This window comes from Microcaecilia unicolor, unplaced genomic scaffold (assembly GCF_901765095.1).
Source record: "Microcaecilia unicolor unplaced genomic scaffold, aMicUni1.1, whole genome shotgun sequence".
Lineage (NCBI taxonomy): Eukaryota > Metazoa > Chordata > Amphibia > Gymnophiona > Siphonopidae > Microcaecilia > Microcaecilia unicolor.
In genome coordinates, this window is record NW_021963777.1 from 10,909 (window position 1) to 32,394 (window position 21,486).

Genomic DNA, 21,486 nt, shown 5'->3' on the forward strand with positions numbered 1-21,486 from the left:
TTTCCGGGTGGTCTGTAGAGTAGAACACAATTCAGCTGATCAGTCAGGGATTTGTTTTGGATTCTGATTGATGCGATTTCTAGTTGGGGTGTTATGGTCTCAGCGGTGGTTTGGGTAGTGAATTGAGCTCTGTGTATTAGTGCAATTCTTCTACCTCTCTTTATTGATCTGGTCCAGTGGATGATTTTATACCCTGGAGGACATAGTTCAAGGATTATGGGGTCTTTTTGATTGTGGATCCAGGTTTCACTGAGGAAGATGAGATCAAGGTTTTCTGAGTTGATCCAGTCTGATATCGTTGTTGTTTTGTTGACTACAGATCTGGCATTAATGTAGCCTACTTTGATACTTTGGTATAGGGCTGTTAGGTTTGGTGATGCACGGAGGTGAGAGGCACTGTGATTTCAATGCAGGGGGCCCGGCCCGGTAGTAGACGGTCGACGACGGAGCCGCAGGCGGGTGGGACTGCAGCGCCGGGCCCCCCTTGGAGGCCCAGGGAACTTTGTCCCCCCTGTCCCCTTTCTCGGCGGCCCTGCAGTGTTGGAAGAATTCAAAATGGCAGAGCCGCCAGCGGCGAACCCGCCTGCAAGGCAACCTCCTTTCAAGCTATTCCTGCCGCACTGTGCTCAGTGGTCAAATTGAGGACAACTGCAGCTCACCACAAAGCCGGCGCTGCAATCCATGCGCCTCAACCCCCTAACCACAGAAGGGTTCTCCTCTTGTAGTAAGACATCTTTCTCCTGAGAATCCAGAGAATCTTCCTCCTCGAGCTCACTAAAAACCTCCTCTGAGCCTGAGAGGGAAACCGTCCAGATCCTCAGCCCAATCCAGGGGAGGTCTTTTGGCCACCAACGGACCCCACCTCCCTCACCTGTCTTCCAGGCCTGATATAAAGTCCAGTCAAACTAAGGAGGGAGCCCCATCCCTCCTGAGCATTCACCAGCCAAAAAAGGCCCAGACCGAATATCTTCCTGCAACAACTGAAGTGGGCCTGCAGCTCGGGAACCGCCGAAAACGGAGCTGTGCTCCACAGTCAAATTGGGTGGAGTCGCCGAGGACGACTTTGGCTCATCATCAGAAAGATGGGACTGTGATCCAGGCACCTCAACCCCTGGTGCGCACACGAGCCACAGCGGAGGAGCTTGGCTGCACACATCACCGCGGTAAAAACACGAGGGAGGAAAGATGCAACCCGCCCTACAAACCAAGCAAAAACAACTTCCCCTCCAGCACAGAATCAACACTCCGCTCTCCCGGACAGCCAAAACGTACCGGCACTGAGTCTGGTGCTGTTTACTCTCTCTCTCTTTTTTTTTTTTAAACTTGAGCCCCGCTGCTGAAGGCTGAGCAAGGCACTCAAGGCTCCCGCCCAGACACGGCAACAGAGGCACAAAGCTGTCCACTCCAGAGAGCAGAGAACGGGGAGGGACCTGGCCTCCTGGGTTTAACACCCCAAGGGGAAACAGGGCCCCACCGGACCCACACTCCAGAACCCCAGAAGGGACCAGGCACAGGGAGTTTTTTTTCCAGGCTAAAAACTCAAGAAGAAGAAAACCCCCGAAAGAAAAAACAACCACAGAGCACCAAAGCACTCCCTAGGGCCTAACCTACCGGTTAGGCTGCACAGACTGCCATGTCTACTCTCTGCTGGACAATGAGAAATACTGGCTGGTTGGCGTTCTGCACAGGATAAATATACAGAAGCCCTTTTACTAAGCTGTGGTAGGCTGTACGCGTGTGCAGCGCACGCCCAAATGACACTACCGTCAGGCCAGTACAGTGGTAATTTCAGATTTTGCACGTGCCCACAACGTGTGGATGAATTATTTATTTCCACCTAGTAACCTAGTAGATGACGGCAGAAAAAGACCTCCACGGTCCATCCAGTCTGCCCGTATACCTTACCTTGATTTGAATCTGTCATTTTTAGGTCACAGACCGTAGAAGTCTGCCCAGCACTAGCCCCGCCTCCCAACCACCAGCCCTGCTTCCCACCACCGGATCCGCCACCCAATCTCGGCTAAGCTTCTGAGGATCCATTCCTTCTGAACAGGATTTCTTTATGTTTATCCCACGCATGTTTGAATTCCGTTACCGTTTTCATCTCCACCACCTCCCGCGGGATGGCATTCCAAGCATCCACCACTCTCTCCGTGAAAAAATACTTCCTGACATTTTTCTTCAGTCTGCTCCCCTTTGATCTCATTTCATGTCCTCTAGTTCTTCCGCCTTCCCATCTCCGGAAAAAGTTTCTTTGCGGATTAATACCTTTCAAATATTTGAACGTCTGTATCGTATATATGAACGTCTGTATCATATCACCCCTGTTTCTCCTTTCCTCCAGGGTATACATGTTCAGGTCAGCAAGTCTCTCCTCATACATCTTGTAATGCAAATCCCATACCATTCTCGTAGCTTTTCTTTGCACCGCTTCAATTCTTTTTACATCCTTAGCAAGATACGGCCTCCAAAACTGAACACAATGCTCCAGGTGGGGCCTCACCAACGACTTGTACAGGGGCATCAACACCTCCTTTCTTCTGCTGGTCACACCTCTCTCTATACAGCCTAGCAATATTCTAGCTATGGCCACCGCCTTGTCACACTGTTTCGTCGCCTTCAGATCCTCAGATACTATCACCCCACGATCCCTCTCCCCGTCCTTACATATCAGACTCTCACCGCCTAACACATACGTCTCCCGTGGATTTCTACTCCCTAAGTGCATCACTTTGCATTTCTTCGTATTGAATTTTAATTGCCAAACCTTAGACCATTCTTCTAGCTTCTGCAAATCCTTTTTCATGTTTTCCACTCCCTCCCGGGTGTCCACTCTGTTACAAATCTTAGTATCATCCGCAAATAGGCAACCTTTACCTTCTAACCCTTCGGCAATGTCACTCACAAATATATTGAACAGAATCGGCCCCAGCACCGATCCCTGAGGCACTCCACTACTCACCTTTCCCTCATCCGAGCGAACTCCATTAACCACCACCCTCTGGCGTCTGTCCGTCAACCAGTTCCTAATCCAGTTCACCACTTTGAGTCCTATCTTCAGCCTGTCAAGTTTATTTAAGAGCCTCCTGTGGGGAACCGTGTCAAAAGCTTTGCTGAAATCTAAGTAGAGTATGTCTAGCACGTCCCTGATTCAATTCTCCAGTCACCCAATCAAAGAATTCAATGAGATTCGTTTGGCACGATTTTCCTTTGGTAAAACCATGTTGTCTCGGATCTTGCAACTTATTGGCTTCCAGGAAATTCACTATCCTTTCCTTCAGCATGGCTTCCATTACTTTTCCAATAACCGAAGTGAGGCTTACCGGCCTGTAGTTTCCAGCTTCTTCCCTATCACCATTTTTGTGAAGAGGGACCACATCCGTCGTTCTGCAATCCCTCGGAACCTCTCCCGTCTCTAAGGATTTATTAAACAAATCTTTAAGAGGACCCGCCAAAACCTCTCTGAGCTCCCTCAATATCCTGGGGTGGATCGCGTCCGGTCCCATGGCTTTGTCCACCTTTAGTTTCTCTAGTTGTTGATACACACTCTCTTCCGTGAACGGTGCTATATCCACTCCATTCTCAAATGAACTTTTGCCAGTGCATCGTGGACCTTCTCCAGGATTTTCTTCAGTGAAAACAGAACAAAAGTATCTATTTAGCAAATTTGCTTTTTCTTCATCATTATCTACATAGCGGTTCGCAGTATCTTTGAGTCTCACAATTCCCTTTTTAGTCATTCTTCTTTCACTAATATACCTGAAGGAATTTTTGTTACCCCTCCTTACATTTCTAGCCAGATTGCAAAGTGGATATAGAGAGGTCAGAAAGAGTTAGAGATATAGGGAAGATTATAAAAATTAACAAAGGATGAAAGACAATAGATACTAAAGATGAAGAAAAGAGACAGAGCGACATGGGATAAGGGTGAAGGAGAATAAGAGAGAGAAGAAATTAAAAAAGAAACACCAATGAAAGAAGAAAAGTAAAAATATGAAAAATAGAACAAACACATTATCTACACAAGAAGAGATAGAAGTCAGAGGCTGTGATTATAACATCTCATTCTCACCATCCCTGGTCCACAGGAGGGAATCTTTCTTATAGGAAAAGTTTGTATCACCTCATTACTAGCTTTAATCGTAGCTTCATCACATGCTTCAGGCAGTTCCTCACATCTGCCTGTTGTGGTCAGATTTCCTGTTTCCTCAGATCCCCGAGGCTCAGTTCTGAATCCTTTTTGCTCAAATTGGATTAAAATGTCAGGCCTGACATTATAGAAACCTATTATAAGAAAAAGACAGCAAAATATGTTTGTTTTTTAAGTTACCACAGAATTATTCACAGGCACCTCCACTGGTACAGAATTAAAATAAAGAGGGGTACTGCTGTACTAATCATCATCAAAAATGTATTCTAGAAATACCGCGATATTTTCATGCTGTGGTGAACAACTCCTTTCTCAACAGCACTAATATTGCATAAATATAATGGAAATGTCTGTCATCACGAGTTTTGTTGCTGATTCGATTATTAGGCATGTAGATAGCTGGGTGGCTGGTGGACGTGAGGATCGCCTGCTCACTTGCCTGCCTGGTGCAAAAGGTGACGGATCTCACGCATCACCTAGATAGGATTTTAGATAGTGCTGGGGAGGAGCCGGCTGTCTTTGTACATGTGGGTACCAATGACATAGGAAAATGTGGGAGAGAGGTTCTGGAAGCCAAATTTAAGCTCTTAGGTAGAAAGCTCAAATCCAGAATCTCTAGGGTAGCATTTCTGAAGTGCTACTCGTTCCACGCGCAGGGCCCAAGAGACAGGCAGAGCTCTGGAGTCTCAATGTGTGGATGAGATGATGGTGCAGGGAGGAGGGTTTTAGATTTGTTAGGAACTGGGCAACATTCTGGGGAAGGGGGAGCCTATTCCAAAAGGACGGCTCCACCTTAACCAGGGTGGGACCAGGCTGCTGGCATCGGCGTTTAAAAAGGAGGCGATAAGAGCAGCTTTTAAACTAGAAACTGGGGGAAGGCTGACAATCGCTCAAAAGCGCATAGTTCGGGATAAGGCATCTTTCAAAGACATCACCAAAACAGGGCAGGTAGGGTATCCAGATAGTGAGGTTGCAACAAAGATCATAGTAGATCAGGTGTCCTTAAATAAAAATCAGACAAAAGATTGCAAATTAATACTGTCAAGTACTGAGCATGATGTAAATAGGAACAACAAACATAATTTGAAATGTCTATATGCGAATGCCAGAAGCCTAAGAAATAAGATGGGAGAGTTAGAATATATTGCACTAAATGAAAAATTAGATATAATAGGAATCTCTGAGGCCTGGTGGAAGGAGGATAACCAGTGGGACACTGTCATACCGAGGTACAAATTATATCGTAGCGATTGGGTGGATTGAATTGGTGGAGGGGTAGCACTGTATGTTAAGGAGGGCCTTGAATCAAATAGATTGAAAATTCTGCAGGAAACAAAATACATCTTGGAATCCCTATGGATTGAAATTCCATGTGTAAAGGGGAAAAGGATAGCGATAGGAGTGTACTACCATCCGCCTGGCCAGGATGAACAGACGGATGTAGAAATGTTATCAGAAATTAGGGACGCTAACAAGCTGGGCAACACAATAATAATGGGTGATTTCAATTACCCCAATATTGACTGGGCAAATGTAACATCAGGGCGTTCTAGGGAGGTAAAATTCGTTGACGAAATCAAGGACTGCTATATGGAGCAGCTGGTACAGGAGCCAACAAGAGGAGGAAAAATTCTAGACCCAGTCCTTAGTGGACCGCATGATCTGGTGCGGGAGGTAATGGTGATGGGGCCACTTGATAACCGTGAACATAATATGATCAGGTTTGATATTAGCTTTGGAGTAAGTATAAACAGGAAATCCAAAACCCAGGTCAAGTATATTCCACGTTTTAAAAATGGAGGACGGAAGACCAAACGACAGCTGGCATGGTTAAAAACTGAGGTAGTAGTAGTAGGTATAGGAAGCTATTAGAGCTAAAAGAAAATCCTTCAGAAAATGGAAGAAGGAACCGACTGAAAATAATAAGAAACAGCATAAAGAAGGTCAAATCAAATGCAAAGCGCTGATAAGGAAGGCAAAGAGGGACTTTGAGAAAAAGATTGCGTTGGGAGGCAAAATCACATACTAAAATTTTTTTTACATATATTAAAAGCAAGAAGCAGACAAAAGAATCAGTTGGACCTCTAGATGACCGAGGGGTAAAAGGGGCAATCAGGGAAGACAAAGCCATATTGGAGAGATTAAATGAATTCTTTGCTTCGGTCTACACAGAGGAAGATTTGGGAGAGTTACCAGTGCCAGAAATGGTATTCAAAGCTGACGAGTCGGAGAAACTGAATGAAATCTCTATAAACCTGGAGGATGTAATGGGGCAATTTGACAAACTGAAGAGTAGCAAATCTCCTGGACCAGATGGTATTCATCCCAGAGTACTGACAGAATTGAAAAATGAACTGGCGGAACTATTGTTAATAATATGTAATTTATCCTTAAAATTGAGTGTGGTACCAGAAGATTGGATGGTAGCCCATGTAACGCCGATATTTTAAAAAGGTTCCAGAGGAGATCTTGGAAATTATAGACCGGTGAGCCTAACGTCGGTGTCAGGCAAAATGGTAGAGACTATTATAAAGGACAAAATTACAGAGCATATTCAAAAGCATGGATTAATAAGACAAAGCCAACATGGATTTAGTGAAGGGAAATCTTGCCTCACCAATCTATTACATTTCTTTGAAGGGGTGAACAAACATGTAGATAAAGGGGAGCCGGTTGATATTGTGTATTTGGATTTTCAAAAGGCGTTTGACAAATACCTCATGAAAGGCTCCAGAGGAAAAATGGAGAGTCATGGGATAGGAGGAAGAGTCCTATTGTGGATTAAAAACTGGTTAAAGGATAGAAACAGAGAGTAGGGTTAAATGGTCAGTATTCTCAATGGAGAAGGGTAGATAGTGGGATTCCTTAGGGGTCTGTGTTGGGACCGCTGCTTTTTTTTTTTTTTTTTAAGGTAGGAAAATCATTTTATTTTGAATGTTTCAAATGGAATATGTTAACTTTGGGAAATGTGCATAGCGGATGTCTTTTTATGTTACAACATTTTTTATTAGTGACACTTCAATAAAATACATACTTGACCATATGCATACAGCCTCACTGGTACAGATGTTCATAAAGAAACTTTTTTGTTAAGCTAATACAGAGTGCCAAACAATTATCACATTTTATCCCCTTCCCCTTCTTTGATAGGGAGGATGTCCCCATGTCATGTACACTTTGCTTTAATATTAACTGTATATAGAATTCTCATACAGATGATGGATCTGATCCTCAGGTGGGACCGCTGCTTTTTAACATATTCATAAATGATCTAGAGATGGGAGTAACTATTGAGGTAATTAAATTTGATGATGACACAAAGTTATTCAAAGTTGTTAAATTGCCAGAGGATTGTGAAAAATTCCAAGAGGACCTTACGAGACTGGGCATCTAAACGGCAGATAACGTTTAATGTGAGCAAGTGCAAAGTGATGTATGTGGGAAAGAGGAACCTGAACTTTAGCTACGTAATGCAAGGTTCCACGTTAGGAGTCACCGACCAAGAAAGGGATCTCGGAGTCGTTGTTGATGATATGTTGAAACCCTCTGCTCACTGTGCTGTGGCAGCTAAGAAAGCAAATAGAATGTTAGGTATTATTAGGAAAGGAATGGAAAACAAAAGTGAGGACGTTATATAATGCCTTTGTATCGCTCCATGGTGCAACTCCATTCTCTTCTGTTCTACAATTCACCCTTTCGACAATGTTAACTCCCTAATCCCTAATTGGTCTGTCTTGAATAGACTGTAAGCTCTGATGAGCAGGGACTGTCTCTTCAAGTTCAAGTGTACAGTGCTGTGTACGTCTAGTAACCCTACAGAAATGATACGTAGTAGTACTAGTAGTAATAGCAATGCTGCTCAATTACACACCCCGGCAGTATCTGCTTTACAGAGAGGATAATGGCTTCTTATCCCACCAGCTCTGAATTCCTAAATAATCCCGGCTGATTTTATTAAGATGTGCAGGAGGAATTTTATACTTACTTGTTACAGGAGGGTGAGTCTGTTCAGACGTCTCTGATTTAGGAGGATCCATCAAGGGGAGATCTTCCTCTTGTTTAACCCCGAGTGAGATCACAGACGTTACAACTGGAAGGTCTGTTAAGAGAAAATACATTAGAAGGAGTCATCAAAGATACGATAATACTAAATTAGGAAATGGACTTTAAATCTCTAAACGCCTGGAGACTTTGATCTGAAAATTCAAACCCAAAACATTTACTTACTCTTAATGAGATCATCTGGGTTTTCTTTTTCCTCCCACTCAAAATGTTGAGGGAAATAATTCTCGTCTTTGTTCTTAATCTTGAAAATGACATCAGGATTAACAACTGAATAACCTGTAAGTAAGCAGGAAAATAGCATTTAAATAAAAATGTATAAGTCCTGGGGAGGTTCCACCTATTTCCTGTTGTGAACAAGCAGTGCATGAAAGTGTGTGTGTGTACATACAGGACTAAGTTCTGTATATGGAGCCAAAAACATGATGCTGATAAAAATTGGAGCTAAACGCTATTCTATAAACAGTTCTCAGAGTTAGGCGCTGTTGATAGAATAGTGTTTTGCGCCGGGACCAATTTTGGGTGTAAGGATTTACGCCCACTGAAACCTGGTTTACATTCTTACACAGAAGTTGTAGTTCTCAGGAAGAAGGGTCAAAATTTTGTTGTACAGAAAAGGGAGACAGACTGCAGCTGGTCTTGTATGAAGCCTCCAGTTTAAGGTAAACATTTTATCTTACCAGGTCTCAATTTCAGGTGCCCACGGGACCTGGTACCTGGGATTTTTCCAGCTCTGATAAAATAACAGCACCCATTCCATTAATGTGCCTGTGTGGTAGATGATCAAAACAGACATATTTACCTTGTGAGATGAGGATGTCATGAACCTCCTTGATGACCTTCTTGTACAGCTCCTTCTGCCATTCTCCCAGAATGTCCCAGTCCACTTCCAAGAAATAAGCAGCGACATCCTTGAACAAGGCCTGGACATCCTTGAACAAGGCCTGGAACAACAGACAAGACACCGTCAGTCACAGTTTCATTATAATGTTTACCTTGTTGGGTAGACTGGATGGACTGTGCAGGTCTTTATACGCCGTCATCTACTATGTTTTCTCCAGAACTTTGGATCCTTAAACGTGAAGGACGAAAACTGGAAAGGAGATGGCGCAAATCTCACCTGGATATAGACAGGCTAAACTGCAGGAAGCACATGGCAAAGTACCGCCATGCCTTAACAGCAACCAAAAAACAGTATTTCTCTCAATGCATTGCACAGGCTGCCAATTCAACCAAGCAGCTGTTCAGTATAGTAAACAGCCTACTGCAACCTCCACAACAAAACCAGCCTGCCAAGTCTAAATTTACTAATCCACTGCTGAAACCCCCCCGTCTATTATACCTAATAAATGCCTTCCTTCTACTCTCTACTTCTTCCCTTAACTAATCTCTGCACAACAATAATTGTACCTGACATCCAAGACTAATTGTATTAACAAAACTATGTAAGCCACTTTGAGCCTGCAAATAGGTGGGAAAAGGTGGGATACAAATGCAATAAATAATAAACTGAACTGCAATGATTTTGCTGCATTGCCAACAAAATTAAAAAATCTCCACCAGGATTTACAGGCAATCCCACCCAGTGCCCAACCAGTCAACCAGAGGTGCACAAACTTGCCCCCTCCTAACAGAGACAGATGGAACACTTTTAACCTAATGACAGAGGAGAGACTTGACAAAATCTTAAGAGACCTTCGACCAACTACCTGCTCCCTCAATCCCTGCCCATCAAAGATAGTGCTCCGCCCTTTCTGCTTCGCCTCACCCTATGCCTGGAATAAACTCCCCAAGCCCATACGCCAATGCCCCTCCCTATCCATCTTCAAATCCCTACTCAAAGCCCACCTCCTCAATGTCGCTTTTGGCACCTAATCATTGTACCTCTACCCAAGAAATCTAGACTGTTCCTTTGTCCTTTAGATTGTAAGCTCCTTTTGAGCAGGGACTGTCCTTCTTTGTTTTTTGTACAGCGCTGCTTAAATCCATAATTGTCTGATAACACACAGAAAAAAATAAAATAAAAGTCACAATACCTTTTATTAAATTTAGATATTAGATATGTATCATATGTCAAAGAATAAAGTAGTTGCTCAAAGCATATACTAACCACAATCGCTCAACTGCAAAACACTATGCACAACTTTATGCAAAAACACACTCAGAACCTTACTGATACACCAATATACCACCCATACGGAAAATGCAGACCGTCAACAATATGAAACCAGGGATCATAATATCACAATTCTCATGTACAGCCACAAAACACCCTAATTCATGTTTAATGTGGGATAAAATGCCATACATAAGTAAATAAATATAAACTTTTAATGTTGAGCACCTGATTCTCAAAGTGGACATATTCCAAACACTATAATGAAAATAAAATGATCTTTTCTACCTTCGTTGTCTGGTGACTTTGTTTTTCTGATCATGCTGGCCCAGTATCCGATTCTGCTGCTATCTGTCCTCTTAACTCCGTTTCCAGGGCTTCCTTTCCATTTATTTCTTTACTTTCCGCCTTTCTTCTTCACTTCTTGGCCTACATCCGTAAGTAAAAGCTGGGTCCTCCACAGACTTGACTGTCCAGTGGATCCAGCTTCTGCCTATTTTCTGCATCCATGTGCAGTTTTTCTCTCTTCCTTTTCCCTCATCTCATCTCCTTCCTCACTCTTCCCTCCCCTCCATCCATGTCCAGCAACCCTCCTCTCCCCCCTGCCCTCTCCTCCATCCACCCACGTCCAGCCATAGGAGCCGACTCTGTGGGTGCTGTGGGTGCTTGAGCACCCCCAATATTGAGCAAATTCCTTGTATGTGTCCAGGGAGGGGTTATTTCCATTAGGCTTAGCACCCCAAATAATTTTGAAAAGTTGGCTCCTATGTGTCCAGCAACCCTCCTCTCCCCTCCCCTCCATCCACCCATGTCCAGCAACCCTCCTCTCCCCCCTGCCCACTCCTCCATCCACCTATGTCCAGCAACCCTCCTATTCCCTCCATCCACCCATGTCCAGCAACTCTCCTCTCCCCTGCCCTCCCCTCCATCCACCCATGTCCAGCAACCCTCCTCTCCCCCCTGCCCTCCCCTCCATCCACCTATGTCCAGCAACCTTCCTCTCCCTTCCCCTCCATCCACCCATGTCCAGCCAGCAACTCTCTACTCCCCTGCCCTTCCCTCCATCTACCCATGTCGAGCCAATAACTCTCCTCTCCCCTGCCCTCCCCTCCATCCTCCCATGTCCAGCAACCCTCCTCTCCCCCCTGCCCTCCCCTCCATCCACCAATGTTAACCATCTCCTTCCAGCCCCACTCTCAACGCCAGGCAGGAATCTTCCAGCCCCCCCAATTCCAGATCCCCCGCTCGTCCATCCTGTCTGCCCTCAGCTCCCCCCTAGCCCTCATTTGCTTCCTGCCACTACCCTACCTTTAAATATTGTATTTTTCTTCCAGTCATGGCGCCAGCATTAAAAGCAGAAGCAGGCTCGGCTCCAGCCTTCTCTCGCATAGCTCCGCCCTCTTCTGACGTATTTCCTGTTTCCGCGAAGGCAGATCCATGCAAGGGAAGGCTGGAGCCAAGCCTGCTTCTGCTTTTAATGCTGGCGCCGCGACCGGAAGAAAAATACAATATTTAAAGGTAGGGCAGCGGCAGGAAGCAAACGAGGGCTAGGGGGGAGCTGAGGGCAGACGGGATGGACGACCTGGGGAGCGGGGAAGCCTGGAGCTCGTCGCGGGGTGGGGGCAGCAGGAGAAGAAGGTCACAGTTGGGCTGGGGAGGCTTAGCCTCCCCAAGCCTCTTATACGGGGTGCCTATGGATAATATTTAACCTTCTCTCTGACCTCACATGCAACTTTCTACAAATCAATCACCTTACTTTCAAATTCTTCCTACTTTCTTACTCATCTATGTGTTACAACTTTGCCTTACCCTTCACTACCAATTATAATGTTCTAGTACATATTGTGTTGTCATTGCAAGTAGTATACCATGCCATACTTTGTATTGTTGTTTTTTACTGCTCTAATTGCCTATTGCTCATGTTTGATTTATTCTTACTGTGCACCACCTTGAATGAATTCCTTCAAAAAGGCGGTAAATATATCCTAATAAATAAATAACAGATTTTGTTATATGACCTCAGTCAGTAAGATCAGAGCTCCAGTACATTATAGTATGAAGTATATAGTACGAGTTCTGTCCCCTTAAATCTCCAATATTTTGAACAGACTTCCTGGTCCTTACACTGGAAATCTCTCATGTTGACTGATTTAGCAGTTGGAAGGAGACGGCTGAGGGGAGACATGATAGAGTTATATAAAATAATGAGTGGTGTGGAATAGGTGGATGTGAAGCGTCTGTTCACGCTTTCCAAAAATACTAGGACTAGGGGGCATGCGATGAAACTACAGTGCAGTAAATTTAAAACAAATCGGAGAAACGTTTTCTTCACCCAACGTGTAATTAAACTCTGGAATTCGTTGCCGGAGAAAGTGGTGAAGGCGGTTAGCTTAGCAGAGTTTAAAAAGGGGTTGGATGGTTTCCTAAAGGACAAGTCCATAAAACCACTATTAAACGGACTTGGAAAAATCCACAATTCCAGGAATAACATGTATAGAATGTTTGTACGTTTGGGAAGTTTGCCAGGTGCCCTTGGCCTGGATTGGCCGCTGTCGTGGACAGGATGCTGGGCTCGATGGACCCTTGGTCTTTCCCAGTGTGGCATTACTTATGTACAACGAGAGGTGGGAGATAAAGAGGCTGTGGGTTAGTGTAGCTAAGGTTGGAGAAAGAACAGAAGGCATGATGTCAGAAAGCTGAAGCCGGTTTAGCCCAACAGCCGCCATATTGGTACACGGAAAACGAAGCAAACAGTCAGCTGCTGTATCCATTGTTATTGTATCTCAGTTAGATTTAGAAACATGATGGTGTGTGCAGCATATGTACACAGAGGAACTGTCACAACGGAATAAGCTTTCATCAGTTAGAATAGTAAGTTGTCCTAAATCACTATCACTGTGTCATTTTGAGGGTTTGTATTGGTGCTGACATTTTTTTCACCTAGTAAAGGGCCACCAAAATAGCCACACTGAGCCCGCAAATAGGTGGGAAATGTGGGATACAAATGCAACAAATAAATAAATAAATCATGTTATGAGAATCAGGTGATCAACATTCAGAGGTTTTTTTTATGTCTAAGTGTAAAGGGTTTTTCAAACTTTAATAAAGGGGTGGTGGCTTGCCTGAGGCAATAGTGTGAGATGGAGCTGCTCTCTGCCGTTGTCAACTTACAGAGGGAGGAGCCCTCCTGTGAGGGAGAGTCGGTGCCAAATCCAACAGGCACCCTATTGGACACCCGCAGATATCGAGGGTCCTGTTGCCTTGAGAAGATTTGCACCACAGGTGTGAGGCCGCAGGGCATGCCAAAAGGGGCGTGCTGTAAGGTACACACCCTGCCCCTTCGGAGTTTTGACTCTATACCATAATTCTCAAAGGGGAAGCGTAAAGTGAAGCCTCCTGGGTCCTACGGACAAACACCTGATTTCTTCTGGACCATCAATTAATCAAGTATTCTCTCCCCTTGGAGCTTCTTTGAGCTCACTGGAGCATACCCTACCTCTCCCTCCCTTTGCCTGTCAGATAAGGGCTTCCCAGGTGGTGCCCCTTCCTCAGGCTGGAGGTTCAGTTGGAAGAAGCAGTTTCATCATTAACTTTTGTCAAGTTGCCAACAGCTATTCAGGCACCTACCCCAATTCAGCAGCCTTCAGCTATTCAGGACCAGCAGGAAATGATGTTAAGAGATTTGTGGGATTCAATTCAGCGTATGGAGAGTATGTTCAATTCCACTGTTTCTCAGATACCCATACTCTAATCAATTTCCAGAGTACTGAGGACCCTCACACCTGGGAACTCCGGTTATCTGGTGCCCCGGGGGGGGGGGGGGGGGGGGGGGGAAGCAGAAAGGAGAAGTAATCCTACTCCAGACAGATCGGATAGCTGACATTGTTCTAATGGAGGACAACTTGGAGATTGTTTTGAATAACTCACCTACAGCGAATAACTCTCCAGATGATACTACTGACATACCTCAAGAGACCATTGCTTCCATTCCCAGTCCTGATCCACCTCATCCTTGCAGGTTGACTGACATAAAACAGAAGGATGATGCTTACACCATTCCGGTCCAGATAGCTGATCTCCAAGTACTTCAGTCCACGTTGCTGTAGCCGAGTGACGTCTCCTTCATCAGTGACACCTTGTTTGACCGTCTTCGCAAGTCTGTGCCACTTCTGTACAAGTACCTGGACTAGGTGCCAAGCTGCTAGTGGGACTGTGCAGTCTTCCTTTGACGGTGGGACAGAAGTCTTTCACCCATCACTTCTCTGTTGTCAAAGGCCTACAACAGCCCTTATGTCTGGGCTCCGATTGCCTTGTACGACTGAGAGTTTATGTGGACTTGGTGAATCTGGTCCTGTGGAGCAGACTGGATGGCAGCCCAGTGGAATCAGAATCGACGTCTGTTAGCTTGAAGTCTAGTCAGACCATACCCCAGGTCTGTGAAGTAGTCTGTGATAAAGATGTGACCATCCCGGTAAGAGTGAGGGACTTTTCCATCCAGCTCCGTCTTGCACAGGGATAGCGTCTGTTGGACAAAGTGGTGTTCTTCAACCCTCACACTCATTTTCGTGACCTAGGGTTGTCCACCGGTGTTTTGCCATGCTTGGAGGTAACTGATGCTCCTTTCCACTTGTTGGTCACCAATCTGCAATCAGATGAAGTTGTTGTGTCTAAAGGAGACCCTTTTGGATTTCTGGTGGGAGAGTCTTTTCCTGATGTCGAGGTAAGTTTGCCTATTATTGGCAGGCTGCCTTCCTCTTGGAACACCTGCCGGGGGGGGGGGGGGGGGGAGAGAGAGACTGAGAGTCTGTTTACCTCTCCCAGAGGCCTCATTTCTCTGGAGTTTGTCTGGCCATATGACGCAACGGGTTCACAAGTGCAGTTGGAAGACGACTTCTTGATTTTGTCCAGAAGGATGCCTCTACCCCAGAGGTCCAGAGTGGTGAATTCTGTTGAAACCTCATCGTTGCAGGAGGAAATTGAAGAACAAGTGGAAATTCCATCCAACCAGCCTCTCTCAGAGTTTGATGCTATGGTGAAAGATCAAGTGGAACAGGCTGATGCTTGTACTACTGACACAGAGAAGATGCAGTTGACTGAGATGCTATACAAATACAGGGAACATTTTGCTGTAGACTCGTATGATTGTGGGCTTACAGACCTGCACGTCACCAGAGTGCCTACAGGACCAAATAGTAAGCCTGTCCTTGTGCGCCAGTATAAGATTCCATTGGCTTCCTATGAATCCGTGCAAGAGATTCTCAATACCTTGGAGGCCAGGGACATCATTAGGCAATGCAACAGCACATACAACTCCCCTCTGTGGCCCATTTTGAAAAAGAACAACAGCTGGAGAATTGCTCTGGTCTACCGTCAGCTGAATAAGTGAGTACCGTTGTCCAGGTGGCCTATGGCTCCACTGGATCAGAGTCTTGCTACCATCAAAGGAGCGAACTAATTCACCAGCTTAGACTTGGCATCAGGGTTTTGGACCGTACCTGTACATCCACATGATCAGTATAAACTGGCTTTCACCTTTGGGATGAAACAGTACACATTGGACAGAACTTCCTTTGGTTTTCTCAATTCACCGGCTGAATTCAACATCTTCCTACACAAAGCCCTTACAGATGCTGAAGCTCGAGGAACTGTAGTCTATGTGGATGATATTCTGATCAAAATCCCTACCTTTCAAGAACATTTGTCAGAGATTGAACACGTTTTCAGACAGTTGACCAATGCTGGAGCTAAACTGACCCTGGCCAAAGGACAATGGTGCAAGAAATCTCTGAATTACCTAGGGTATGAAATTTCTAATGAGGGTCTGCGACCTCAGAAGAAGCGAGTACAGGCCTTACAACAGCTAAAACAACCTATCAATCTCACAGAACTTCGTTCCTTTCTGGGAATAGGCAATTACTCCAGACAGTTCATAAATGAGTATGCGGAGATCACCAGACCATTGGTCAAGTTATTGAAGAAGGATGTACCCTGGACGTGGGGTCCAGAGCAGGAATCTGCTATGCAGGAGCTGAAGGAGCAGCTAAGCTGCTTTCCGTGCCTCGCATACCCTGAGGGGGGTCGTGAGTTCTATATAGACTTGGGATACTTCAGTCACTCCATGAGTGCGGTCTTGTATCAGAAATATGATTCTGATAAAAGGGTTGTGGCCTATGCCAGCAAAGGCCTATCTGATGTGGAGAAGAAATATTCAGACTGTGAGAAAGCCTTGTGGATCACTGTATGGACTCTGCAACATTTCAGGAGTTACATCCAAGGTGAGAAGCTAATCGTGGAAACGTGTCATCAAACTGTCAGTTTCCTGGGGAGCGACCGAATCAAATCCGGTCGGGTGTCCAACAGCAGGCTAGTCTCCTGGACACTGGCTCTCCAAGGATGGCCTTTAGAGGTAAGGTATGCTCAGAAACGTCGTAATGTAGTAGTCCAAGGTATGGCTGACCCGCATGACTGTGCAGGACATGATTCCCTTGCAGGTATTTCTGAAACAGGTGTCCCCCCACAGGAGAAAGAACCTCATCTGCACCATCTGTATGATGAGAAGATCTGTGATACAATGCCTAAGGTCTATGTGGATGGTTGTACCTATCGCCATGACACAGACCGTGAGTTGGTTGCAGGTGTGGGAGTGGTATGGAATCCAGCCATTCCTGAAGAGACTTTGAAGCACAGCTTGAGTTCACAGACAAACCAGTATGCTCAGATAGTTGTAGCCTTGGTGGCGGTACATTCGGCTGTTCAGAAGGGAATTAGTCATCTGCACGGATTCAGACTATGTGAGACAGAACTTTGTCTCTCATCTACCCAACTGGAAGCAGAACAACATGCTAAACTCGAAAGGAAAACCGGTACACCATGGAAGTTTGATTCTGGCCTTAGATCAACTGGTATGGGACCATGACATGACCATCTATTGGAAGAAGGTTAAGGGTCATGCCAAAGTTGATAGTCCTAACAAGATAGGGAACGACTTAGCAGACCAACTCGCCATGGGAGGTGCGCTCACCGGAGAATTATGGCAGTTCTCAGAGTCTGAAACATTGGCAGTTCATGCTGTCACCCGACGGCAAACAAAACAGTCGAATGAGACTCCCATGTTCCAGTGGTGCAGTGAAGCCCCATCATTTGATCTTGTAATGGCTCAGAAATCTGATCCAGTGGTTGGACAATTTTATGAGTACATCCAGAATCCGCAAGAACATCCATTGACCGAAGAGGAATGTCAAGCCAAAGAACTGAGGATACTCTATACATCCAGAGAGAAGTTCAAGATCCGTCAGGACCTGCTTATTCGGATGAGTAAGCATGGCATTGAACAATGGGTTGTACTGCAGGCATATCGGGGCATCATGTTGCAACATGCCCATGATGAACCATGTGCAGGACATAGAGGTGAAGGCATCACCTATGAGACCTTGAAGCAAGTGGCTTATTGGCCCCACATGCGGTAGGATGTGCAGCTGTATATGCGAGGTTGCCTGACCTGACCTGTTGTCGTTTCCAGCCATCTTCTCCATCACAACGAGCACCACTTAGGAAGAAGGGTATTGCTATGCCCTGGTCAGATATTCAGATCGATTGGGTTGGACCTGTGGTTCGATCCACCCGAGGCAACAAGTACATGTTGACTGTCACCTGCCTGTTCACCAAGTGGGTGGAGTGTCTACCAGCACCCAATTGCATGGCCGAAACTACGGCTACCTTGCTACTGAATCATGTGTTCAGTCGTTGGGGTCTGCCCATGAGAGTGGATTCCAACCAAGGATCTCAGTTTACGGCAGAAGTAATCCAACACATGTGGAAGATGCTAGGCGTGAAGAGTAAATTGCACATTGCCTACTGACCTCAGTCCTCAGGACAAGTGGAAAGAGCTAATCGTACCATCATCACCATTCTGAAGAAGTACGTGTCATCCTCAGGTAAGGATTGGGACATGAAGTTACCCTTGGTCCTCATGGCCACCGGTCCATAGGAGTGTCACCTTTTGAGATGATGACAGGTAGGGAAATGATGTTACTCATTCATTTGCTTTACAGGACTAATGATATGAACTTGTCCAGTGCTACTTCCACTCATGAGTATGTCACCCATTTGCGTCAACATTTGCAAAGTGCCTTTGCCTTTGGCCTTGCCCAAAAGAACTTGGAAAGTAGTGCTAGAGGTAGAAAAGCCTACTACGATCAAGGGACTACCTCCAAAGAGTACCAAATTGGTGACAAGGTATTCTATTTCAATTTTGCCAGAAACAAGGTAAAAGAGAAGACATTTCTGCCCAGTTGGCATGGTCCTTTCCCTATAGTGAAAAAAGCTTCACCTGTGGCTTATCAAATTCGCCTCTGAAAAAAATTCTCAAGGTGAAGATAACCTTAAATGGGTCCACATCAATCAGCTGAGACCATGTCACCCCAGTCATTCTGTTCCGGATGTGTGTATTGATGACTTGAACTGTACTAACCGGACAACAGTTCTGTTTATCTTGTTTTGCAGATGCAGAAAAGAACCTGGATTACTGTGTTCCTGACCACCCTACTGATGGGATCCTTGTCCAAGATGATTGAACCTGGTCCGATGTCGGGAGTCGTCCTACAAGATACCCCTGGCTTCCTGATCTCTCAGTCACAGATTGTTACTCAGAAAGTGGTTGTTTCACTTGACCCCATGCACGTTATTTTGAGACATTTTAATTTGACTATGTTAGGAAAGTCTCCTTCCACTCAAACCTGGTTTTTCAATTACATGCAGTATGCCAGAGGTCAAGTTAAGAACATTTTGGCCCAGTTAGAGAAAGTAATGGTTCAACCTGTCCAACCCAAGAATGCTAGGTCTAAACGTTTTGTGGGCATTGTGGGTGGTCTGATCTTTTCCGCTATTGGCTCACTATTTGGGGCATCCATGACTGTTGCTAATGCCATTTCTGTACGTCAGCTGCAAGAGACCGTAAAAGCCTTTGAACCAGATTTGAAGAATGTAGAAGACAAATTACAATCCCAACAGGACCAGTTTATTGCCCAGGGTAAAACTACAGCAGATACTGTTACCCTTGTTAATTTGCATACTCGCCAGATTGAGATAAACACGGTTGATTTGTCTATAATTAAAGGTGTTTTGAATGATCAGCGTCTATTTATCCACCCTGTTAAAGACCTTATGCAAGATTTGTTTAGGGAATTAGATACAAGTGTTAGTAACCTTATCCTAGGTAACATACCTACTTATTTGGTCCCCTCTGAAGTTAATAGGGATGCTTTTGCTAAAATTACTCGTCTACCAATTGAACCCTTCCAAATTCAGACTGCATTTCATTTAGGGACGGCCCTCCCATTAATGCTCAATATGGAACGTATGGAAATTGCCTTTCTCTTACAGTTACCCTTTATTGTACCTGAGAATGTGTATCAGCTCAAACAAGTTTTGAATGTGGGAACTTGGCATGATAACTTGTACCTTCGTGTTGAGACTCCAAAATACGTTGCTTACCAACAAGATGATCCTCAACATTATCTAGTCCCTAATTTGGATCTTTGCCACAAAACTAAAGATATTCATTGGCTATGCCCAGGCAAACCTTTCTTAAAAGATACCACAGAAGCCCTTTGCGGGTTGTCCACAACAGACCGTGGTAGGCCAGGTGCCCTTAAATACAACTAAAGATCAGAAAAAAAATGGCAAATCAATAGTGTCAGGTACTAAGCATCATGCAAATAGGAACAACAAACATACCCTGAAATGTCTATATGCAAATGCTAGGAGTCTAAGAAATAAGATGGGAGAGTTGGAATATATTGGATCAGGGAACCCTCAGGGGGGAGGAATGCTGGCTTCGGCCTAACCCCTGGAAAGCCTTTCCTCAGCTGAGAGGTGCCCAGCTCTACCACCGGCTGCCTTTCAAGTGCTGTGGAGGACTTGCAGCTCATCTGCATATCCTTACAGCCTTCTCCGGGGTGACACCCAAGTCCACTCCGATCCACTCAGGGCCTCCGCTCTAGGTGCCCAGCGCTCCCACCAGGTGCTGTGGAGGACTTGCAGCCCTTCTGCATTTCCTCACAGGTGTATCCGGGGTGACTCCAGGTCCACCCCAATCTTCCCAGGGCCCTCGCTCCAAGTGCTCAGAGTTTCCAGGTGCCTTTTGGCTAGGATCAGGCGACCCTCAGAGGAAGGAATGCTGGCTTCGGCCTAACCCCTGGTAAGCCTTTCCTCAGCTGAGAGGTGCCCAGATCTACCACTGGCTGCCTTTCAGGTGCTGTGGAGGACTTGCAGCTCATCTGCATATCCTTACAGCCTTCTCCGGGGTGACACCCAAGTCATCTCCGATCCACTCAGGGCCTCCGCTCTAGGTGCCATCTTCTTTCCAGTTGCTAAAGTACCTCAGTCATTTATGGCCCCTATTCACATTCTCTTCCTAGCCCTGTCCCTTCCTAATCTTTTCCCTCACCCCTACCTCTCTCCCCTACAGGAACTCACTGCCCATCCATTAACTTCATCACCTCACCTTCTCTCCTACCCTCTTTCTCCCTCTTGGCTTTTAATCTCCGTCTCTTTCTTCCCTCCATTTTGCCTTCCCCATTCCACCTAAATACCTCTCGCCTTCGACGCCTTCTACTACTACTACTACTTAGCATTTCTATAGCGCTGCCAGGGTTACGCAGCGCTGTACAAGTTTAAACATGGGGAAGGACGGTCCCTGCTCAAGAGAGCTTACAATCTAAAGGTAACAAACTATGTAGTCAGTGTAGGTATCATGAATGGGGAAGGTGGTTAGGCACCAAAAGCAAGGGAGAAGAGATGGGCTTTGAGTAAGGACTTCAAAATGGGCAGGGAGGGCGCATGGCGTATGGGCTCAGGAAGTCTGTTCCAGGCATAAGGTGATGCGAGGCAGAAGGGGCGGAGTCTGGAGTTAGCGGTGGTGGAGAAGGGTACAGATAGGAGTGATTTGTCATGAGAGCGGAGGTTACGGGTGGGAACATACGGGGAGAGGAGGGTAGAGAGGTAATGGGGGGCTGCAGATTGAGTGCACTTGAAGGTCAATAGGAGAAGCTTGAACTGTATACGGTAGCGGATCTGGAGCCAGTGAAGCGACTTGAGGAGAGGGGTGATATGAGAGTATCGGTTCATGCGGTAGATAAGACGTGCGGCGGAATTTTGG

The 21,486-nt window shown here is 45.5% G+C and overlaps 1 protein-coding gene across 1 annotated transcript in view; it reads right to left on the bottom strand.

Annotated features, from left to right (window-relative positions):
• Positions 1-1,614: 1,614 nt before the first annotated feature.
• The window catches only part of LOC115459624 (zinc finger protein 287-like), a gene marked incomplete at its 5' end in the record, with an annotated part of 38,102 nt that continues 18,230 nt past the window's right edge, over positions 1,615-21,486 (bottom strand). Inside the window, 5 exons of the mRNA XM_030189431.1 lie at positions 1,615-1,680; positions 4,073-4,284; positions 8,136-8,249; positions 8,378-8,491; positions 9,015-9,135. Of these exons, the coding sequence (XP_030045291.1) occupies positions 1,615-1,680; positions 4,073-4,284; positions 8,136-8,249; positions 8,378-8,491; positions 9,015-9,135 (627 nt within the window). The remainder of the gene's footprint in view (positions 1,681-4,072; positions 4,285-8,135; positions 8,250-8,377; positions 8,492-9,014; positions 9,136-21,486) is intronic.